The 22,332-nt window shown below is 39.2% G+C and overlaps 2 protein-coding genes and 1 pseudogene across 38 annotated transcripts in view; all 3 read left to right on the top strand.

Annotated features, from left to right (window-relative positions):
• The window catches only part of LOC122682510 (sarcolemma associated protein), a 149,721-nt gene extending 137,710 nt beyond the window's left edge, over positions 1-12,011 (top strand). For 20 of the 37 annotated variants that reach the window (XM_043885296.1, XM_043885285.1, XM_043885291.1 and 17 more), the window contains 3 exons: positions 2,295-2,466; positions 6,389-6,523; positions 10,098-12,011. In XM_043885296.1, coding sequence (XP_043741231.1) covers positions 2,295-2,466; positions 6,389-6,523; positions 10,098-10,190 — 400 coding nt within the window. In that variant the 3' untranslated portion in view covers positions 10,191-12,011. Of the gene's footprint in view, positions 1-2,294; positions 2,467-6,388; positions 6,524-8,645; positions 8,736-10,097 lie in introns of all 37 variants that reach the window. The other 17 variants (XM_043885297.1, XM_043885286.1, XM_043885293.1 and 14 more) reach the window with 1 other exon arrangement.
• A 3,419-nt stretch (positions 12,012-15,430) lies between these two features.
• The window catches only part of LOC122682513, a 37,937-nt gene continuing 31,035 nt past the window's right edge, over positions 15,431-22,332 (top strand). The window contains exon 1 of the mRNA XM_043885301.1: positions 15,431-20,723. Coding sequence (XP_043741236.1) covers positions 20,637-20,723 — 87 coding nt within the window. The 5' untranslated portion in view covers positions 15,431-20,636. The remainder of the gene's footprint in view (positions 20,724-22,332) is intronic.
• LOC122683352 lies at positions 18,036-18,129 on the top strand (annotated as a pseudogene).

The raw sequence follows: 22,332 nt of genomic DNA, 5'->3' as shown, positions 1-22,332 counted from the left end.
GACTTATTCTGTAAAACTCCTTCCTATAATATTATGTGGTCAGTATCAGTATCTTTTTTTTTTTTAATATCAGTGTTTTTAAAGCACTTTTTTCTCTTCCAGTGTCTTACTATTCCATAATCTTTTCTATGCATATTCGTCTTGGAATGTTTAGAGTTAATTAACAATAGAGAATAAAACAAATGTTTGTTTTTAACATGAAAGTTTGTAAAAGCTATTTCAGAATATGAATAGGACAAAATAATGGCCCAAAATACAAATAAATGAGTGCACTCACAGACACACACACACACACATGTGTTTATGTGTATTTAGTATCAGCTGGTCATCAGTTGACAGAATATGTGGGCAAATTATTTGGTATAAAATGTGTGTAAGATGATATAGATAGTCAGGTTCTTCATATTTGGAATACATTTGGATCTTGGTGAATCCACTTAGTTTGGTATTCTATCAAGCAAGAAATATTGATATTTGATTACCAGTATTGATTATCTTAAATTATTCTTGTTTTGGAATATTTGATATTTTAAAGATTCAGACTTGATCCCTTATTTTTGAGATATGATCAATTGAAATCTAGCAGATTGTTAAATGCTATTTTTAAAATTACTTCCAAGTTTTGTTTAAATGTTGAAAAGCAATCCTACAAATTCCTTATGAGTTAGAAGCATATGATTTAAAAATATTAGGCCCCAGATGGTTGGAATATCAGTGGTCAAGTTATCTGTCTATACTCATATAAACTATTTAAGACATTAATTTTGCTTTTTAGATTTTTTGGTTTAATAGTTCTCTTAATTTATTTGTTAAGCCACCCCAGCATTTGAGTAATATTTAGAAGCTAGTCTTTCTTTACAGGGTCTTACATGCTGTTTAGTTCCTAGCTATATTCCCCTAACAACATCACATTCACACCTAGGATCTGCTTAGCATCCAATCAGCATGAGATTTATACTCTATAGTACTTCAGGTACAGTATTGAGTCTGAGACTTATGATCCATCCTGAGAGGCATATAACTGTGATTCTCAACAACCTCATCCTCCTTTAGCTATTTCTGTTGTAGATGGGAGCCAAATTCTTTAACACAGCTACACTGTACAGGTCTTTTCTTCTTTGTTGTCCATAATGTAGAAGGAATTGAACAAAGAATTTCCTTTTTTTTTTTAATTTACTTTTAATTGGAGGATAATTGCTTTACAGTGTTGTGTAGGCTTCTGCCATACATCAACATAAATCAGCTACAAGTATACATGTGTTCCCTCTCTGTTGAACCTCCTTCCCATCTCCTACCCCATCCCCCCGCTCTAGGTCACCACGGAGCACTGAGCTGAGCTTCCTATACTTTATAGCAGCTTTCCACTAGCTATCTGTTTTACATATGGTAATGTATATATTTCAGTGCTCCTCTCTCCATTTGTCCCACCTTCTCCTTCCCCTGCTGTGTCCGTAAATCTGTTCTGTATGAACAAAGAATTTCTCCTGATGCTTGTCAAAAGGTTTTCCTAGTGAGTAAATGTGATTTTTTTTTTTTTTTTTACATCAAGTTGTAACAGTAATCACAGGATTTAAGCTGGAAAACAGCCTCAGCAATTATTGAGTTCAGTCTTCTTGTTTGACCAAGGAGGGCACTGAGACTCTCCTTGTGTTATTTGTGTCTGTGCAAACAGTGCCTGGCACAGATCTAAGAGGTCAGGAAAGCCTTACTCAGAGAATGAAATGGTACCAGTTAAGTGACTTGCTCAACATCCCAGAGCTAAATAGTGGCAGATCTGAGGTCTGCATCCCAACCATCCTGGTTCTTTGTTTTGTGTTTTCCTCTCATTTTGGTATCTTCTCATTTCAGTAGGTTTATCTTTACTTGAAGTTGGAACTGGCTCCTAGACTTTTAAGTTTCTGTTCTCCATCCTATCTGTCAAGTACTTGAAGAAACTAGTTGAAATATGTGCTTTCTTTTCTTGTAGAAGACCTACACTGAATATTTTTATGATACAGTGACTATAATGTGATATGACAAAATATACAGTCACCTTCTACTTCTTTTTTTATAATTTCAACCTTTGCATGTATTTGATTATCTGAAAATAGGAAACAGCTTTAAACTTTCATTGTTTTAGTGTTTTAATGCTTTTTTACTTCTTGAAAATATCATTCTTTTTTTTTCCACACTTTTCTTTCCTCCTCTGAAATCCATTCCACCCAGCCTAGTAACAGTTGTATAAATATAAAAGAAATTGAACTTCCTGCTGTGTCTGGTTTCTGCATGAATAATTGTCAATATTTCTGTTGCAGTTCGCAGAAGCAGAGTTTAGAGCTTACCAGTGATCTCAGCATCCTGCAGGTGACCAGGAAAGAGCTTGAAAATCAAGTGGGATCCTTAAAAGAACAGCATCTTCGGGATTCAGCTGATTTAAAAACTCTTCTCAGTAAGGCTGAAAACCAAGCAAAGGATGTACAGAAAGAGGTAAAGCGAAAAGACATTATGAGCCCAATTATGGTTGGACTTAAAGCCAAAAGCAAATCAGATATTCATGCTAGTTAGAAATAAAGGGAAGCATTACCTGCCACAGAGTTGATACTGGAAGTATCTCTGCCTGGTGATTTGTTAGCTATGTATCATGGTCCATATATAGAGAATTTATCAGTAAGGTTTGGTCTCAAAATATAAATATACAAAGTTACATTAAAAGGTTTTCTGTACCAGTTAGTTGACCTTTGTACCAGATTACTCAGTTCATTGTTTATCTTTCCAGATAGTATCACATTTAATTTAGGGGACTTTTGGAAAATAATCTGGGGCCACCCCATAATGCTGTCCAAACCCCTCAGGTGAAACTGGCCTGAAAAGTTGCTTATAAAAAAACTCAGCTCATACCCAGTCAGCCAAACTCATCATGTTTTGTGACCTTTTCCTTTCTTTCCACCATCTCTTTTTCTCCTTCTTCACAAATAGGCATGCTCATTTCTCATGTCATTTTGCTTAAAATCTCAACTTTGGTGGCTTAAAAAAAAAAAATCATACTTAAAATAGTGAGGGTTGGTGTTGGAGCCCCCTCCCCACACACACACAGGCATGGTCGAGGTTGACTGTGGGGCAGTAAGAGCTGCAATCAGTCCTCTTGGCCTAATACTACCACCTGCATTGACTTGTGGCCAGCTTAGCGGAGGGAGAAGGCTGATTCATTTCCATCTACCCGGCAGGACTCACCCCGGTTGTAGACCCTCTTAAATGAAGGATTGGTTTTAAACAGAAGGAACTTGAAGACAACTCTTTAGTCTTCAATAACAAGTTTTCCCCAGATTGTTTTAGAAGATCTGTTTAATCAATGTAGTTTTTCTTTGCATTTTTCTTCTCTCCTTATAGTATCCTGAATCTGGAAATGATTATTGTTCTTCTGTCTTCATGTTTGTTCCTAAAGGGGAAAAAAACAAAACAAAACTGTAACAATTTTTTTATTTACATGTGGCCATATTGATTTTGTAATATGTTCATTTTTATCTTCTTGCTAAGGATATGTGTTTTGGGAGAAATCTCATTTTATTTGGTTGGAACACAAATTCTGTGCCAAAGTAAATATCCTAGTATTTAATACTGTAAGCACTTTGTGTCCTTCCAGTTCACATGCCATAATTCTTTCAAAATCTGGGAAGAATGCTGTGGTTGGAAGATAAATCTATTGTATGTTATTCTGAATGCATTAGCCATTTTGTTGCATTGCTTGTTTGCCTGTTTTTGGTCACTGAGTGATCAGTGCAAAATGCTTTGACTGTTCCCACAAATGGCAGTGGCATGTTGTCACAGCATCTAAATTGTTGATAGCCTCTGGATTGCATTAAATGCAGCACATTTAAAAATATGTCTGATCTTGTCAATATGTTTCTCTTCTATTTTCTTGTTCAGTGTTTTCATTGTGAAATGATGTGTAGTCATCATGCTCCTTTGTAATGTAAAATTGCTTTTCTTTCCGTTTGTCCTGATATCAACTCTTGGATACTAGTCTGTAACTAAAACGTTCTTTAATGAGATTCTTCTATCTGTGTAATCCACTGCAAATCAATTACGACCTTTTATTAATGCACATATATTCCCTTTCAACATTTCCGCTTTTTCTCCTTTCTCTCATAGAATCATACTTAATGTGCACAGTATAATGATTCTGTATCTTCAGCACTGTCACAAGCTAAAATATCACAAACTGAGCAAGCCCAGATATGATTATTTTTAAGAAGAAGAACCAAAGGTGTTGGTAATATTGTGTGGTAGTTCCATCTTAATCAGACCTGAGCTCGTTTCTCACCTCTGAGTTAGAAAGCAAGATGGAGCAAAATGATATCCAAACGAGATGTGAAACTAAGGCTGTAGAAGGTGACCTTTGTTTTGACAATTAAATCTTAAATATGTGGCAGCTTTTTTTGAACAAAAAAAAGTACATTTAACAAAAAGTACATGAGAAAAGTAAAATTTAATCCTCAATATTTAGAGAAAAATAATGATATACCATCTTAATATTTGAATTAAGAAAGCATCTGTATATTTTGATTTAGTAGGAATATTTATAATCTAAGAAACATTGAGCACCCAAGGCCACCCTACAAATACTGACTCAGGGAAGTTGTTTAGCTTCACCATCTAACCCTGGGGCCAGAGTCCTTCCCATCCCCCCTCACAAGCTGAAGGTAAACAGCAGGATCTTCCTGACTAAGCTGCCTTCCTGTCTTTCTTCACAACTTCTGTAATGGAGAAATGATGAAGTGCTTTGGTGTACAGTGCAGGCTGGATGTAGGAATGGTGGAAAAGGAAAGTAAGGGAAAATTTCGATCAGCAAAGCACTTTTCACTTAGTCACTTTAGGAATCAGATCATTGAGAATTGATTATGTTCTAAGAGACTTTGTGCAGAGACTAGTCTAGGTACACTGAATTTGTTTTGGCAGCCTGCCGGTAACCTTCTGCCTTCTGGAAGGAAGTACACAGACCCCACAAAGAAAAAAAAAAACAAACCTGTCATGAAGTCCATGAATCTTACTCCTTAAGTTTTTTTCTCTGGCATACTACCCAAACTTTTTCTGGGAATGTGGTTAGGTAACAGGGAGTTCCTTTCATATTTTACCTCCCTCTCTACCCGTGTCTTTCTTCCTGCTGTGGTGAATTCGCTGCTGACCCTAAGCCCCTGCCCACACCACTTCTGACTAATGTTTTTCCACATTTGCATCTGTAATATTTATCTTTGGAGTGCATAATGATGAATGCCTGATACATCCCTCCAAGGTGTTTGCATTATTCAGAAGCACCATATAAAGGTGTACCTTCATTGAGAAATTCCTAGGATACAGCCAGAAAGGAACTGGATTTTCAGCCTCGTGGGCTGTGTTTAGGGAAGAGAAGAAATCTTTCTGGTATGCCAGACGTGTGGTATATTTATGTTATACTCAGCCCTTGTCTGCCTGTCTGCCTTCTAAAACTTTCAGAAATGACAGAGTTGGGCAGTGGAGGCCGAGACAAAGGCACAGCCAGCAGCAGAACAACGTTTGCTCTTTGCTAGAGAGCTCAGCTTGCACGGAAGATGCTGTATCTAGAAGTGAAGCCAGTCTCGAATTCCTGCCTCCTGGGGCATTTAATGTAGGGGCAAACCATCCTCCTTTTTACCTTGATGTCACCCATGTTCAAGGGCTAGATTGCCTGTCCAAAATTTATGTTATATACAGTGAACTGTTTTCCAGAGCAGGAGGTGGCGTGTTTCACTAAAGAAAAATATCAGCAGCAGATTTCTCAAGTTATTTTTCATTGATGCTTCTAAGTCTTAAGTCAGGAGAGAGAAATGTCCCGGTCATAGTGATTGTTACCTTAGATAATATTTCTCTGCTTCATTTGCCTAGACATTCCTTATCCAGAACACTTTAATACACAGTGATGCTGGGTAAAGGGAGGTCTAATGAGGATTAAAAGTTATTACTTCATGACTAAAATAACTTGGCTGACATTACTTACCAGGATATAAACTCAGACTTCCGAAACTTGCCATTTAATTAGGCTATGGAGGTTTCTCTTCACTTGCGTTCCTTTTGCTCAGTTTGGAATTTTACTTTTCTCCTCTAACTCACTTAGTGGAAAAAGTGACACCTTAAATTAGAAACACATGATACAATGGTGACTTCTCTTAATTTTTTTTTTTTAAACGCCAAGGCCAGAAAACTCTTACATAGAATCAAGTTAACATTAAAGGCTGCTTCTTATCACTGCAAATGATCCTTAACCTCCTCATAACAAAAACGCTTGACTGTGGTGGTGCAGGTGACTAAACAGGGTCTGGTATTTAAGCCTGACTAAACACATAACTTCATACCCATTTTAAGTTGAGTCTGCACACTCTTTTTTCTTTGCCTTTAGTATGAAAAGACACAGACTGTACTCTCAGAACTGAAGTTGAAGTTTGAAATGACTGAGCAGGAAAAACAGTCAATCACAGATGAGCTCAAACAATGTAAAGACAACCTGAAGCTGCTCCGAGAGAAAGGAAATAATGTAAGTCTTTGCAAACGTGGCTTAGCTTTGATTGAGAGGCAGGCGAGAGCCCTGAAGTTGATTTTTCAGAAGACTTATAACTGATTTGAGAAACTAAGACCTGTAGTACACATGAACCAAGCTTTTCATTATGAAATTCCGTGATGGAATCACTGTGCTGTCAAATTTTTGAGTAAGAATTTGCCCCCTTAGCTTGTACCCCTAGAAAAGCCTAAGAACTACCTGAAGGAAGAGCCTTGTTTGCAAAAAAAAGAAACTTAGCTAAGAACTGCCGGCTTTTCCTAGGTAAATCTGAAGTTCTGCCACTAAGCCTCATCTAGCCCTTGTTTTCCCCGCCCTGGGAAACAAAGCACTGTACTACCAGGGACCCACTGAAGCAAGGGTAATACATGGTGACTCCTTAGCATTTGAGTGTGTCAAAAAATGGAGACTTTTTTTTTTTTTTTCTCAAAAAATGGAGACTTGATGATGGTTTTCATTCTATACTAATCATGTTCTGAGGCACATTCCTAAAAAGCTTAGTGGCTTCTGGGCTTCCTATAAATATTTGGAAGTATTAGTGAGTTTCTGTAGGGCTTCGTGTGAGTGAGTATGTGTTTGTGTGTGTGTATGCAGTTAGAACATTGTGGTATAAATTGAATTTAACAGTATTAATTTGTATTTCATTTGCCAGAAAGGCAGATGGTCTTTTGAACGATGTTATACTAAATAAATGTCGTGTTACACGTTTTAGTGATCATTGCCTTTGTGGGCCCTAACTGATGGATGTTCAGTGTGGTTGATTGTGCCCTGACTGGTTTCAGACCCCTGTCATGGCTTGGACACTGCAGCGGGTGTGAGCCACACACTTCCCATGGAGGAAGGCACTCTGCTTTAACTTGCAGCACAAGTACCGAGGGGTACTGTTGCATGGCCACCCAGTTACACAGTCACACTCGGAATGCTTACGAGTTGTGCCCACTGTCCTTTGCTTAAAGAAAGTTTTAGTTTAAAATAAATAAATAAAGACTTGTTGCCCAGGTGGAAGCCTTTCAGAAATTGACGAATTGGTTATGGAGGCTTTAGATAAGCAAAAATGGATTGCATTTGTTGTAAAAATGTCAATTACAGAACTCATCTGAAATCAGATCATAATGGCTTGGTTACTTCTCTCTTTTATGTTAATTCATATCTCTTCTGATGTTGGAATTTCAGTCCACCTTCTACTAAATTAACCTGTGAAGACATCTAGCATAATCAGAATGGATCCCTCTGTATGATTTAGAACCTTTTTGAAAGTAGCCTTGCTATTAATATTTACAGTTCTACAAATAATTTACTTTAAGGGTGAATTTCCTATTTTTATATTAGAGCTACGGTAATTAAATATTACTCTATAATAACACTCATTGTAGTAATTCCCTTCCAGTTTAAAAAAAAAATTACTGGGAATTCCCTGGCTGTCCAGTGGTTAGGACTCCATGCTACCACTGCATGGGGGCACGAGTTCAGTCCTTGGGCAGGGAATTAAGATCCCACATGCCCCAAGGCACCGCCAAAATAATAACAATGGTAAAATAAAAGTTAAAAGTTACTTCTGTTCTGGTAACATAACCAAAAGCCCGAGGTTCAGCTGCCTGTCTTTATATACTAAACGTTTCTCATACATTGCGTCAGATCTCTTGCTTGATTTAGGAACTGTGTATCACAGGGCATTTATTTTTAAGCTTGAAAGCAATACTGTCTCAAGCAAAAGAGTTTAGGTTTTAAAAAAAAAAGTTTTGATAAAGGGATAAGATAAACCTTAGCAGTTTCCAAAGGAGTACGTTGTCAAATAACGAATTCCAAGTATGGAACAAAAATACCATACCGTCAAGCAGAGCGTCAGTTGACGAGGCATTTTCATCGCTCTGTCTTAAAGTGCTGTGTTTCATTATGCAGTTAGGGATACCCACATTGCCTCCAGCCAGTCTTTAAAACTGGTAGTTTACCAGCTTACGTACCCTGGCCCATCATTCTGGATGATATTAGATGTCTTTAAAATGTCTTTTCTACCCTCCCTCCCACCCACCCTGGGTTCTAAATCATCTTATCTGATTTTTTTGTAGCATAAAATGATTTTAATATCCCTTCCCTTCTTTAGCCTTCCATATTACAACCCGTCCCAGCCGTATTCATCGGCCTATTCCTGGCTTTCCTGTTTTGGTGTTTCGGTCCATTGTGGTAGAGAAAGGTACAAGCACTGCTGTTGAGTCCTGTCTGTTTGTCCCCGTCACCTGTTCGTGCCATATTTGTAACATAGTGCATGGCAAAACCACACAGGTATTTTGTTACCTGAAGCAAACCCTTCATTTAGTATGCTCCGTGTTGTGTCATACCGAATGAACTGAACTAATCACATAACATTTTGTCTTGTTTCCTTTGTAGTAACGCTAACCATGAATTAATTCCAATCTAACCAGATGTTAATATGCTGCCTTTAACTGAGTCTTTGTCTCTAGCAAACTGGAGTAAACTATGAGTTGCTGCAACTTAGTACCCCCTTCCCAATTATGTTTAATCAGATTTGAATGAAAAATGAAGAGTTTGCCTCTTTGAAGTTTTCAGCAAGCTTTCCTCCCCCTCCTCTCTTCCCTCTTTTTTTCTGTAGTGTAGAATTTCGTTGTTTCAACCCTTTGCCTATATACACTGTGGCTAAGAAGATGAAAAAGGATGAGAGAGTAACATAATGGACAGTGACTCACAATCCCACCTTCAATATGCACTTCCTTGTGAGAGTATCAGCCAATCCTATGTCTTTCTGAGCCCTGATCTGCAACATTACAATATTTCTTTAAAGGCCAGCTTTCCCAGTATGACTTAGAACACTAGTGAAAATAAGGCTTTCAAATAAAACAAACTGATTGTAAAGCCCTCTGGTAGTTCACAGAGAACAGCCTATTCATGCTTGCCTCCAACAAACATACAGGTTAGTGCAGCATATAAGACGACCATGTGGCATTATTACCCTTGGACGTGGTCTTTACCAACAGCATCAGACAGGCAAAGACCTTAATATCACTTTTCTATTTTGAACCCCTTCTGATTTTGTCTTCTATAGTTTCAGATTAGACGATCAAAACTTTTGACCATTTTCTATCACCTTACCCACCAGCCCCTTGTATAAAGCTACGCCAACATGTGAGTCTGGTTTTTATCAAGAAATAAACATTTTAGGCAGAAACATACTCCAGGAATCTATGTACATCAGTTAGCTGAATATGTGGATATCAGAGTAAATAAAACAGGCTCAACTCTGAGAGTTTCTTAGACAAGTTGCTGTTAGGCTTCAAACAAAATTGAAAACTGCCCAAGACTCTCCCAAAATGTATTAGGCTTACACACAGTGGTCCTCTAAAAGTTCTTGCTATTCTGGCTCTCCTCACATCCTCACTCCCTCACCTTTTCTTCTTTTCTTTTATAATATTCTTGTGCGGATATAAGGTTTTTCTAATATTCTGTTAAGTATTCAGGACTCTGTGGAACCAAGGGGTTAATAGGTATGAAAAAAGAGAGGGGAGAATGTGATTTTGACTCTTGGTTTCTTTCCACACAGAAACCCTGGCCCTGGATGCCCATGTTGGCTGCCCTGGTTGCGGTGACAGCCATCGTGCTGTACGTGCCAGGTCTGGCCAGAGCTTCTCCATGAGAGCGTTTCTTGAGTCCGTACACCGTCCTCCCTCTAGAAGCTGGCACCACACTCATGCTGGGGACAAACAGAACCATTTTCTTCCTTTTTACCTCTTAAAACAGCAGAAGTGCAAGAATACAGCTGTAGGGTCATTGCTTTAAAGTATATAAAATGTATCTGTCTATAAAGAGGATATAAAATTGTGACTCTTCTACTGTAAGCAATAATTTGCTTGCAATTTTTCATGTAATTTTTAAATGAGTATGTTTAAATTCTGAATATTACGGTGGCCTAAAGTAGGCTTCTTGGTACACCAAATTATTTATAACATTAAATTTATGGGTATTTTACTCTGAATTCTAATGGCCAGGTAATTCTTTCTTTTTTTTTTTTTCTTTCTGTTTTTGATTCGATAACTACCCAAACCAAACAACTGATACATACATGGGAAGAGAGGCCCTGTGTGCTCAGTGCCTATCAGTTTGAAATATATACACATATATATATATTTTTTACATATTTACGCCATTTTTACTTGTTATAAAACCACTGAGCTATTGGGAACAAGACTTAGATACAACTCTTTGTGTGGATTCTTTTTTTTTTTTTTTTTAAGGAGAAATACACTTGGAAAATCACTCTGTTCTAGTGATGATTTGGGGAATATGTGCACGCTTGTTCAGCCTTAATGTGACTTGATGATGTGGAGGACATCAACTTTGAAAAACTTTCCATGAGAGTGCATATTTTCTTGAGCAAACTGAAATATTTCTGGGAGCAAAAACATAGTAATTATACAGTTTCAGTGCAGTAAACCAAACTGTTGAGTCAATTGGAATGTAATTTATTAAACCTCATGTATTTAAAGAGATATTTTTCTTTAAAAGCCAAGTTACTTTCTCATATACAGCATTTTAGGAAGCATGATTTATTTTTTTTCATATCATCTCTTCCTCCAAGCATGTTTAATTGAAGAAAGAATTAATATCTCTTTAGATAAGCTTTTACTGACTTAATTTGGTTATGATATTTCAAAGCTAATTTGTGTTCAAGGTGAGCTGTTTTACCTACCAACAGATTTCCTGGTTGGGTATATAAATGGTGATTTTCTTCTTATGGTTGTTAACTGGGACATTTGTTAATGAGAAGCACTATCCCCAAGATGAATAGTATTCCATGCACAGTGAAGCACCTAAGCACTGCTTGATGTTGCAAATTTAAAACACGGAAGTGAAGGTTTAGCTTTGGTTTTTGTACGGCACCACAGTTATGTCAATAAAGATTATTTAGGTCATAGAATATCCTGAAGTATCACATAGTTAAAATTTTTCAGTCAATGAAAACTGGGAGGGAATGTCAGTGAACTGGCTTGAATGTTCTGTGGCAATCCACAGGCCTGGCCAAATATTGAAGTAGAGTTTAGGATATAATTTGCCTTGTGATGTTTGGCAGTCATTGTTTATACTTTAAAGGTTATATTTTAAGCTCTTTGGGATTTGCTGTTGGAAGGATCACTAGACTTATGGAGGAATTAGTCACAAATTGACTTGTAGAAAATACTGTCATGTAGTTCATTTCATCTTTTTCTGTTGCAGGAAGCCACTCCACCACAGAATGCTAATATGCCAGTGGTACCCAGTACCTCTTGTATATAGGTTATTGCAAATATTGTTCTGAAATGCTTAACTTCAGAATTACATTTTTTAAAGTAAATAATTGTTTAAATCTATTTTGTAAAGATATAAAGTACAATAGAATTTCTGGAGTACAGATTAAACTATTTGCACTAACACACGTGATGTGCATGATTTAATAAAATAACTTTACTCTCCCTATGCATTTTTGAGTTGGATATCATTGAAGTTCTTAGTACTGACTCTGCTATTGTGTTATTAATTGTTTTTTCTTGAAATGACTCTTTATGCAACATAATATATGTTTGGTGTTCTTCAGGGTTTAAAAGAAAATGCTGAGCTGTTTCCTCCAGGTTTTATTAGCCTTTTATTTAACTTACTGGTCTTTTCCCCCCCCCCCCCCCCCCCTTTTACCATGGTTATTGTTAAAATGTGACTCACTTGCCAGACAAGTCTCTTTAAATGTAAAGTCTAGTATCAATATTTACTTTATTCAAATTGAATAAATGGGTTTTTGTAGTTACTGCCAGTTTTCCTTAAGAATATAAATGAGCCTATTCATAAGCAGTACCCCCAGTTTTGTTCAGTTTACATTCAGGTTATATAAAAAGTAGGATTATTCACTGGTAGTGATAGAGTCTTTAAGAAATTTTAATCTTAGCAGTCAAGAATTGAATGACCCTGTAACACATTTAAAAATTACAGTAAGGCGCTAGACAGTTGGGTCAGAAAATGAAAAGAAGGTTATGTTCAAAGCTAAACATATCCTTACTGGCCTCCTGGCTCTGCCTTTTATGAGCTGTGTTGCCTTAGGCAAATCATTCTGTCTTCTATGAGTTTCTATTTCATCATTTATAAAATGGAAAGAATAATACCTGTATTTTTAGTGATGATATGAAAATGAAAAAGATAATGTATGTGAAGTGTCCTTTGAGTGGTAAATAACACTGCAGATATTTAAGTTTTATGTGAACCAGTACAGATGTTTAAAATGAATTGAATGACTCATCTGTTGAGACTTTATGTGTGAATGGGATGGAACTGCAATGGAATGACTCCTGAGAAAGCATCAAGCTCTGTTCATCCCTTTTATAGTTGTGTCTCTAGGAAGTAACATACATAGTTTGACAATGAGCCAATTGCTTACAACAGTTTGGAATTCCTGTTGTGACTGCCTTCAAGAGCAGTTCTGAGTCACATATGAAAACCCGTCCCACTGCTGCATAATCAGAGGCTTTCAACCAAAAATAGTATTGCCTAGCTTGAGCGCTCACTTTAATCACCAGACTTGACCCCCAGTGACTTTCCGCTGTTTCCAGTGGTTACATCTACTGTCAGAAGGATGGAAATCTATTACCAAAGGGGAAAAAACTGCATACAAATCAACAATGTTAAAGATGCACAGCCTTCCTCCCAGAAAGTTCATGTCTGGAAGTTTATTTTGAGGACATAATTGTGTGTTTAAAATTTACTACCAGGACATTTAGAGTAGCATTTGTCTGTAATAGTGATGGATAAACTACCTAAATATCCAGCAGTGGGTCATTAGTTAAATAAACTAGTATCGCCACCCAGCAGATTGCTGTGCTTGCAAAGTGTATGGGAATAGATTCATGCTATATTAAGTAACAGAAGGAGTGTAGGATAACCTTGGGGGGAAAAAGTGTAGACATACAGAATATGTTTATAGCAGGAGGACTCAGAGTGATCTTGTACCCAGGCTATGCACCAGTGCTTCTGAGTGTATGATTGAGGGTCAATTCTTTTCTCTTTTTATGATTTCTGATTTATTTTTAGTAGTAAGTATATGTTGTTTTTGTAAATGAAAAAGCTATTTGGTTTTGTTTTAAATTAGAAACAAAAAGAATTCTGCAGAATTTTAAATTGCTTTTCGTAATTGAATGAGTAACTTGTTATGGTACCTACGTTTAAAGGAGTTGCTGTTCATTTGCACTTACAGATTCTGGTGTGTTCATTTAAAAATTAGTCTTACAATTTTAAACATGCTTTGTACAGATGTGTGTAGAGCTAGAATACTGGAAGAGGTTTTAGCAATTTGTTCTTAGCTTTTTGCCTATCCAAGAGAAAACCCAGAGAATTTTTGACTCTCGGTAGGAGCTACAGATAAGTTTTAAATTAGGATGAAGATGATTCCTTTTCTGCTACTCCATATTGTGCCTGCGTGCTTTACTTGTTTTATACGCATTCATTTAGCAACTACTTTTTGAGTGTCTGATGTGAGACATTGTGCCATTGTGGCAAGTTTCTATTGCCAAAGAGCTTTTGGTGTGAAGGAGAAATACAGGCGGGGAGGCTGGCAGTCCCAGTCTAGGGTGCTAGAGGAAGACATAGGAGCCTATGGAACCATAAAGAAGGTGTGTTTCCTCTCACCTTCCACCGTCCAGCCCAGGGACATCTGGTCACAGAGTCAAAGTAAGTTTCCCTTTGAGGCAGTCTGGGGAACAGGACTGGTTTCTCTCGAGGTACCTGGATTTACAAACCACTGAGATCTGAGATTGATTTTCTTAGAATAGGAAAGCATGTTTAAGGTTTTATGTACTGTCCTGGAGTTTTGCCCTGTTAAATGGTCTGAACTGTATGTTGCAGCTATTGAAGGATTTAAATTTTTAGGTGTGCAGCATTCTCATTCAACATCTATGTACACTGGAAAGTGACGACCACCACAAGTCTAGTTACCGTCAATCACCGCCGTACAGTTAACCCCCTTTACCCATTTTGCCTAACCCACTTACCCTCTGGTGACAACTGACCTGTTCTCTGTATCTGTGACTTTGTTTTTGTTTTACTTTGTTCATTTGTTTTATTTTTTTTTAGATTCCACGTATGAGTAGTATACTTTCTCTGTCTGACATTTCACTTACATAATACCTTCAAGTTCCGTCCATGTTGTTGCAAATGTTACTGCATGTTGTAACATTCTTTGTTATATTTCACTGCACACATATACCATATCTTTATCCTTTCATCCATCAGTGGTGACACTTAGGTTGTTTTCATATCTTGGCTATTCTAAACAGTGCTGCAATGAACATAGGGGGGCATATATCTTTTTAAATTAGTGTTTTTGTGTTCTTCGAATAAATACCTGGAAGTGGAATAGCTGGGTCACATTGTAGTTCTAATTTAGATTTAATCTTTTGAAGACATTCCATACTGTTTTCATAGTGGCTACACCAGTTTTTTCAGTACTCCCAATAGTCGACTCTTTGCGACCTCATGGACTGCAGCACACCAGGCCTCCCTGTCCATCACCAACTTCCGGAGTTTACCCAAACTCATGTCCATTGAGTCGGTGATGCCGTCCAATCATCTCATCCTCTGTCCCCTTCTCCTGCCTTCAGTCTTTCCCAGCATCAGGGTCTGTTCCAGTGAGTCGGCTCTTCGCGTCAGGTGGCCAAAGTATTGGACTTTCAGCTTCATCAGTCCTTCCAATGAACACTCAGGACTGATCTGCTTTAGGATGGACTGGTTGGATCCCCTTGCAGTCCAAGGTACTCTCAAGAGTCTTCTCCAACACCACAGTTCAATTCTTCGGCGCTCAGCTTTCTTTATAGTCCAACTCTCACATCCATATATGACTACTGGAAAAACCATAGCCTTGACTAGATGGACCTTTGTTGACAAAGTAATGTCTCTGCTTTTTAATATGCTGTCTAGGTTGGTCATAACTTTCCTTCCAAGGAGTAAGCGTCTTCTAATTTCATGGCTGCAGTGTACAAGGGGTCCCTTTTACCTGTATCTTCTCCACGTTCATTATTTCTTTTCAGTAATAGCCATTCTGGCAGGTGTGAGGTAGTATCTCACTATGGTTTTTTTTTTTCTCACTGTGGTTTTGATTTGCATTTCCATTATAATTAGTAATGTTGAACATTTTTTCATGTTCCTATTGACCATCTGTGGATCTTTGGGAAAATGTCTGTTCAGATCCTCTGCCCACTTTTTAATTGGGTTCTTTGGAGTTGCTTTGTTGTAGTTGTTAGAGAGGATATTTTTTCTTAAACAGGGGAAAGTGCCTTAGTCTGGGCCATGGATTGGATGGAACCAATAAATCCTTGCACATGAAGGCAGTCAGCGTATCTTGTCACATGTGTTTACAGTGCTGCTCATTTAGCAGATGGACCAGCTCCATTTTCCTTCCAAAAGATTTCAGCCCAGATCTTAGATGATTTGTTACCCTGTTATGCAAGGACACTGAGATAAAGCCTATGAAAAAGACAAGAACGTTCAGAATAAAAGCAGAAGGGACTGGGGCCTGAAAGGAACTTTTTCTGGATGTGCTCCCAACTGTCCACACTTGCTGTTCACTTTATCTTTTCATTTTGACCTCTAGAGTTGGCTAGAGTACATCTAGGTAGCCAGATTTCATTTAGCAGAGATTCAGACTTCTGTGAAATTACATCCTAGTGGATTTGTTTTAATCCTAAATTTTTCTGTATTTCTCTGATTTTGTTCCACATAGAATTTGAAGCAGGCATGTGTGCTTGGACAGCATATTTTTCCCTCTTAAATGGCAGGGTTCTGTTCCTGCTGGGCTGAGAAGGCTTCCTCGTGGTGGGCTGTTAAAGCAGATGAAGGAACACCAAAGGCACTTAAGAAACCTCGACCGTTTCCACTTCTTGAATCACAGGTTTCCGCTGTAAATTACTTCACTGTTCATAAATCTTTGCGTACTTATACCATTCTGGTTTTGGTTGAAAACTTGCTCTGAGATAATTAGCCTATGCTTATTTAACCTCCCTCATTCCCGCCATTCCTTAGACTCCATAACTAAATTCAAAGAGTTCATGTGTTTTGGATATTTTTTACTGTCTGAGCCACCAGGGAAGCCCTTTGGGATATTTTTAACAAATTTTTCTTTTCCTCTGTGTACGTAGAGCTGATCACAGTTTCTTCTACAAACAAAATTCGGTGTAGTTTGAAAGTTGGGCATTTCTGATTTATTACTTTATGTAGCTAATAAAATCACAAAAATCCATGAGAAGAGTTGATTTAGTCATGTAATTTTAGTCAAAAAAAAAAAAAAAAAGCTTTGTATTTTAAATACTTTAGCCAAAAATTAGGTGGTGAATTATATATGTGCTGTGTCCACATAAAGCCCTTTCTTTGTGAAGTGAGAATGTATTGTGAAGAAGAGTACATACTGTGATAGTACCAAGAGTAAACAAAGCCCTTGGCCTGCTTAAATCATCTGTCTTTGAATATTTAAAATTTATTTGTTTTTCTGGTCTCGTTTTATAGCAGAGTCCTCAAAATTTGTTTTAGTTACCCATTTCTATACAATAGTTTACCCCCAAATTTATCAGCTTAAAATAGCAAACATTTATTATCTCACAGTTTCTGAGGATCCAGGAGCAGCTCAGCTGAGTGGATCTAGACCATGGTGTCTCTTGAAGTTGCAGTCAAGGTATTGGCTGGGGCTAGAGGATGCCTGGCTGTTCGCCTAAGGCTTCATTCAGTTCCTCATCAGGAAGGCCTCTCCATAGCGCTGCTTCAGCACAGCAGCTAGCTACCCCAGAGTGAGTGAGTGAAGAGAGCGAAGAGCACTCGGAGGATAGAAGTCTGAATCTGAAGGGATCTGCCATCGCTCTGCCAACGTTCTGTTGGTCACACAGGTATAATAGCAAAAACTTAGAAACAACCTAAACGTCCATCAGTTAGGATAGAGATGAACTGTGACCATGTGATGGAACACTACACAATAGTTAACATTAATGAAGTGAGTCTAACTGTATGTTATCAGTTCTGCTAGAGCTCAAATAACGTTGAATGTAAAACAAAAATCATTCTGTTGTCTTTGTAGGAAATGTTTAACTACTCACAGTAGATACTAACTTCATATAGTTATGTGAAGTTATGTGAAGTTCTTATGTTTCTGGGATGATGGTGGAAGAGAAATAAGATTTAGAGACATGAAGGAGAAACAGAAGGGACACCAGCTTTAGCTGATATAAATGCTTTCTTTTTGTTTAAAAGCACATATGGCAGAATTTAATACTTGTTCATTTGGGATGACAGGTATAAGAGTGTTGCCTATATTGTCTTATATGCTTGTGTTTGAAGAAAAGAATTCTGATTAAATAGACCATCTCTGTAGGAGTGGCATATTTTACCTATGCAGGCTCCACTGTGACCAAAGTGTTGGCTCCAGTTGGACAGGTTTCAGTTGAGTAACCTAAAATCACTGTCTTTATTTTGCTCTGTATTGTGCCTTTTTTAAAAAAGAGCTGTTTTTGATACAGAGAAGATTAGCATGGCCCCTGCGCAAGGATGACACGCAAATTCGTGAAGCGTTCCATATTAAAAAAAAAAAAAAAAAAAAGCTGTTTTAAATTCATTAATACCATTTTATGAAATGCTGTCATTCTTGTGGGCGAAGGGACCATATTACATACAGAATTTCAGCAGCTGGGCCTCAGGCAGGCTGACAGTATTCCTGATATTTGCTGCTTTGGCGGGAGTTGCTGTGAAAGTGAGAAGGAATTCTTAATCAAGCAAGCTCTTTTGTGTCATCAGCTAAGGAAGGAGCTCACTGAGGCAAACAAGTTGCTCTTGGCCTCCCGGTCTCCCAGAAGCCTCTGCCGCAGCCTCCCCTAGAGCTGCAGCCTCCTAGTTGCGTGGAGGTATTGGCTGGGGCAGTTCGTGTATGGAGGTGGTGACCAGAAGTCTTAATGTAGGAAAATCAAGTCTCTGCTAGTCTGTCTGTCCAGCAACAGTGAGCCAAGCTGGGTGTTCCAGAGGAAATTGACTAGAAAGCAGAGAAGGGTGACTGATTCTTGGCTCCAGATGATTACATGCCCGGCATGACTGTTGCCATTATCTTCTGAATTGTCAAGGGAAACTGGAAATTGGACTTTATGTTCACTTTCCAGATAAAAGGGGAGGGGAGAATGCAGTCTGTGAAGCAAATAAAACATGTCTGCAGGCTTTTTTTTCTTTCTTTTTTTTTTTTTGCCAGTGTGACTAACAAGCTGGCAACCTCTGTTCTAATCAGGCCTAGATTTGTAAAGTACCAGAAGTGACTTATGCCAGAGTTGGACTTAGAACAATAAAAATGTTCCAGAAATTTTGGAACTAGACCTAGGGTTGCCAACACTTTATTTTGTCCAGCAGTAACATTTTAAATTTTTATTAAAAACAAACCACAGCTACTATTTACTTTCACTCTGAAAAATAGGATGCATCTAATAGTGGTCTGCAGTTCCTTATGAAACCGTGGAAGAAGCCAGATTTGTTTTGGAATTGAAAGTTTGTACATTTTGAAAGGTAATGTGATGCATATACCTTCATAATAACATGTAAAATTTTTGCAGTGAACCATATGAATATTCAACTAAGTGGAATAAGTGAAAGCTATAAATAACCATGTGTCAGTTCAGGACAGGATTATCTGCCAGATGAGTTTTGATGCCAAACCAAAGACTTGGTTTTCAGAGCTTTTTGGATTCTGGGACCTGTATCAGAAAAAAAAGAACAAACCAAAAAGCAAACAGAAGAACAGTCCTTTAAATGGACTAACTCTGTGAAGCCCTCAGCATGCTGCCCTTATTTTTTTCAGGTCACCCTACACCCCCGTAGACTGCCCTTAGAGTTGGACATTTGGGAGCTTCTTTTGTGGGCCAAGACAAATCTTTATATGCTTCCCCACTTTCATTTGGCTCCCTCTTTCAACGGGAAGCACACAGCCAGCCTCATGTGGCAGCATCTCCTGTAACAGACAGTGTTCCTTGCCACCAAGTTCGAAGTCCTTGTGTCTCCTGACTGCACGGGTCCCACTTCCACCTGTTTGCCCCCAGAACTCACCTCCTCCTTCTGTGACTACTCTGCAGCCAGGGAATTGCACCCACCCAAGCCAGCCTGAGGTCCAATGAGCTGGCTCCCTCAAACTGTCCCTGCCATGTGACAAGCCCGCCTCCCAGTCTGAGGCTCCTCCTCCAGACACCAGTGCTTCGTCAGGATACTCAGAAATGGCTCTCGGAGGATCTGCACTGCAAAGAGTGTGGTAGGATTGGTCAGTTCGAAATAGCTTCCTCCATGCCTCCTAAGGAAGCATCAACTGAACCGCTAAGTCATACTGACGCCTCTCCTTTCAGAATCAAATGACTATTCCAGGGAGCGGCTGGAGAAATTGGTAGGGGGCAAGGCTCTGACAGGCCTTGAAGGAAAGATTTGAGCTTTTGGGAGGATGTTACAGGAAGGCACTGCAGTGGGGAAGGGAGAAAAATGCCAGGTGTGTGAGTGGTTTCGTGCACACTGGAGCAAGGCCTGGAGGAAGAGCCTGGTTTGGGAGGACACCTCACACTTATTTGAGGTGGAATAAATGGTTGAGATGGAGGGAGCAGGGTGTGCCGAGGCTGCCCCCCCCCCCCAACTGTGCAGAACCAGCAGGCCAGCTTCAGCCAAAAGGGAATTTATCATGAGGCCACATTCTATGCAGGGCGTTTCTCGCTGTCTCTCCCAGTCTCCTCCAAAAATGCCCCAAGCAGCCTCCCTGCCCTCAGCCGGTGGATTACTTTTTCTGTGACCCTCCTCCTCCCCCCAGCACTTTCCATCCCAGGGGTCATCTGTGTGTAGCTTCAACCCCCTATTAAACTGAGCTCCTCCTGGCAGGACTGTGTCTACTCGCCGCCCTGCCGCGCCCCCCGCTGCCCTGTGAGTTTTCCGATTTTCTCCATGTTGACCGTGCTCTGGCCTCCCCGTGGGGAGGTACCAAGTTTCCCCTTCCAATCTCCTACAGTCCCTTCCAAAAATTCCGATCTCAGGCTCTGGGCATTTATTGCATTTTTATGATCAAAGCTGTTATCCAAGCAGGATGTTTTCCATACCAGGAAGCTTACGAGGATCCAGAGTGACTGACGGGAAGAGGAGTGAGACGATCACAGCTTTCTCCAATTCCTGGGTGAGTTTAGCACAAGACAAGGAATTGGACTCTTAGTTCAGCTTCTGTGAACACTAAACTAAGCACATTAGTTAATTCAGCACACATCTTCCTTTTCTTTGTAACTTTTTATTCTGACGTGATTTCAAACCCACAGTGACACTGTAAGAACAACACAGGGAGCTCCCGTTTACCATTCACCCAGATTCACTGACTGTTTACACTTTGCCCCATTTGCTTTTTTTTCCCTGAGTTGTTTGAGAATGTCAGCTCTTCCATCATGTTCCTTTTTTTTAGTGTGTCTTTCCTAAGAGCAGACACGCTCTTGGCTTTTTAACTTCTTTACCAGAAGTGCTAGTTTCTTGACCCTACTGTGGGCTTACTGACAATTGGAGGATTTAGGCCCAGAGTGGTCACAGGGTCCCTATCCTCCTGACTAGACCCTGCTGGGACAGAAACTCACACCAAGATGTAGAGGGCTGCATTGTCTTCTTGGAAAGGTTTTGGGTGAAAAATGAAAGCCCTGGGATTTCCCTGAAGGTGCAGGGTCTTGAACTCAATGCTCCCAATGCAGGGGGCCCAGGCTTGATCCCTGGTCAGGGAACTAGATCCCACATGCCACAACTGAGAGTTTGTATGCCACAGCTAAAGATCTCACATGCAACTAAGACCTGGTGCCGCCAAATAAATGTTTTTTTTTTTTTTAATGCAAGCCATGTCACAGCTTCAAAGCCAAGCATAATTTGGGGAAGGTGGCATAGATTAAGCTGGGATCAGACCTCGAGGCATATGTTTTTTCTGGCTACGTGTTGCCAGAATCAAAAAAGTAAAAAAGTTGCATGGTTGCACATGCAGTGAACGGTTTCTCTCCCATCTTACCCCTTGCTGCTTCTGGTAATAGTTGCGGTCCTCACAAGTGGCCTGGAAGTTGTCTTTCTTCCACCACTGTCTGTGCAGGAGTCCCTAAATCCCTCCTGCCCTTAACCAGGTTCCCAGAGGTTCTGGAATTCAGAGGCTCCCAGAAGGGCAGTGGGCAATCTTCTTCAGGGTCCCTGCTTTTTGTTCAGGCCTCATCGACAGATGGACAGGCAGATCACCCTTCTTCTTTCTCTGATTATAAAATTAATACCTGCTTACTGGGGACTTCCCTGGCAGTCCAGTGGTTAGGGCATCGCCTTCCAATGTAGGGGGTGGGGGTTTGATCCCTGATCTGGGAGCTGAGATCCCACATGCTTCAAGGCCAAAAACATAAAACAGAAGCAACACTGTAACAAACTCAATAAAGATCTTAAAACTGGTCACATTTTTTTTTAAAAAAAAGTCTTTTTAAAAAAATACCTTCTTACTGGGAGAAAAAAGCATACATATAGAAAAATATGATAAAGAGTTACGGATTATCTGTAAGCCTACTATAGTTCTGGTGTTTATCTTTTCAGGCTCTTGCTGCATCAGGCATGTCGTGTAGCTAGGAACCCACACTCTGGAGTCGTCAGATCTAGACATAGTTCTGTCTCTGCCATTACTACCAGAGTTCAGAAACTAGCCTCTGAGATAGTTTTCTCACCTGCATAATGGGGTAATGATAGTACTTGCTTAAATAAGCTAATGCGTGGCAAGGGCTTAGTCCAGT

This window comes from Cervus elaphus, chromosome 24 (genome assembly GCF_910594005.1).
Source record: "Cervus elaphus chromosome 24, mCerEla1.1, whole genome shotgun sequence".
Taxonomy (NCBI): Eukaryota; Metazoa; Chordata; class Mammalia; order Artiodactyla; family Cervidae; genus Cervus; species Cervus elaphus.
This window is presented reverse-complemented; position numbering and strand designations above follow the sequence as displayed.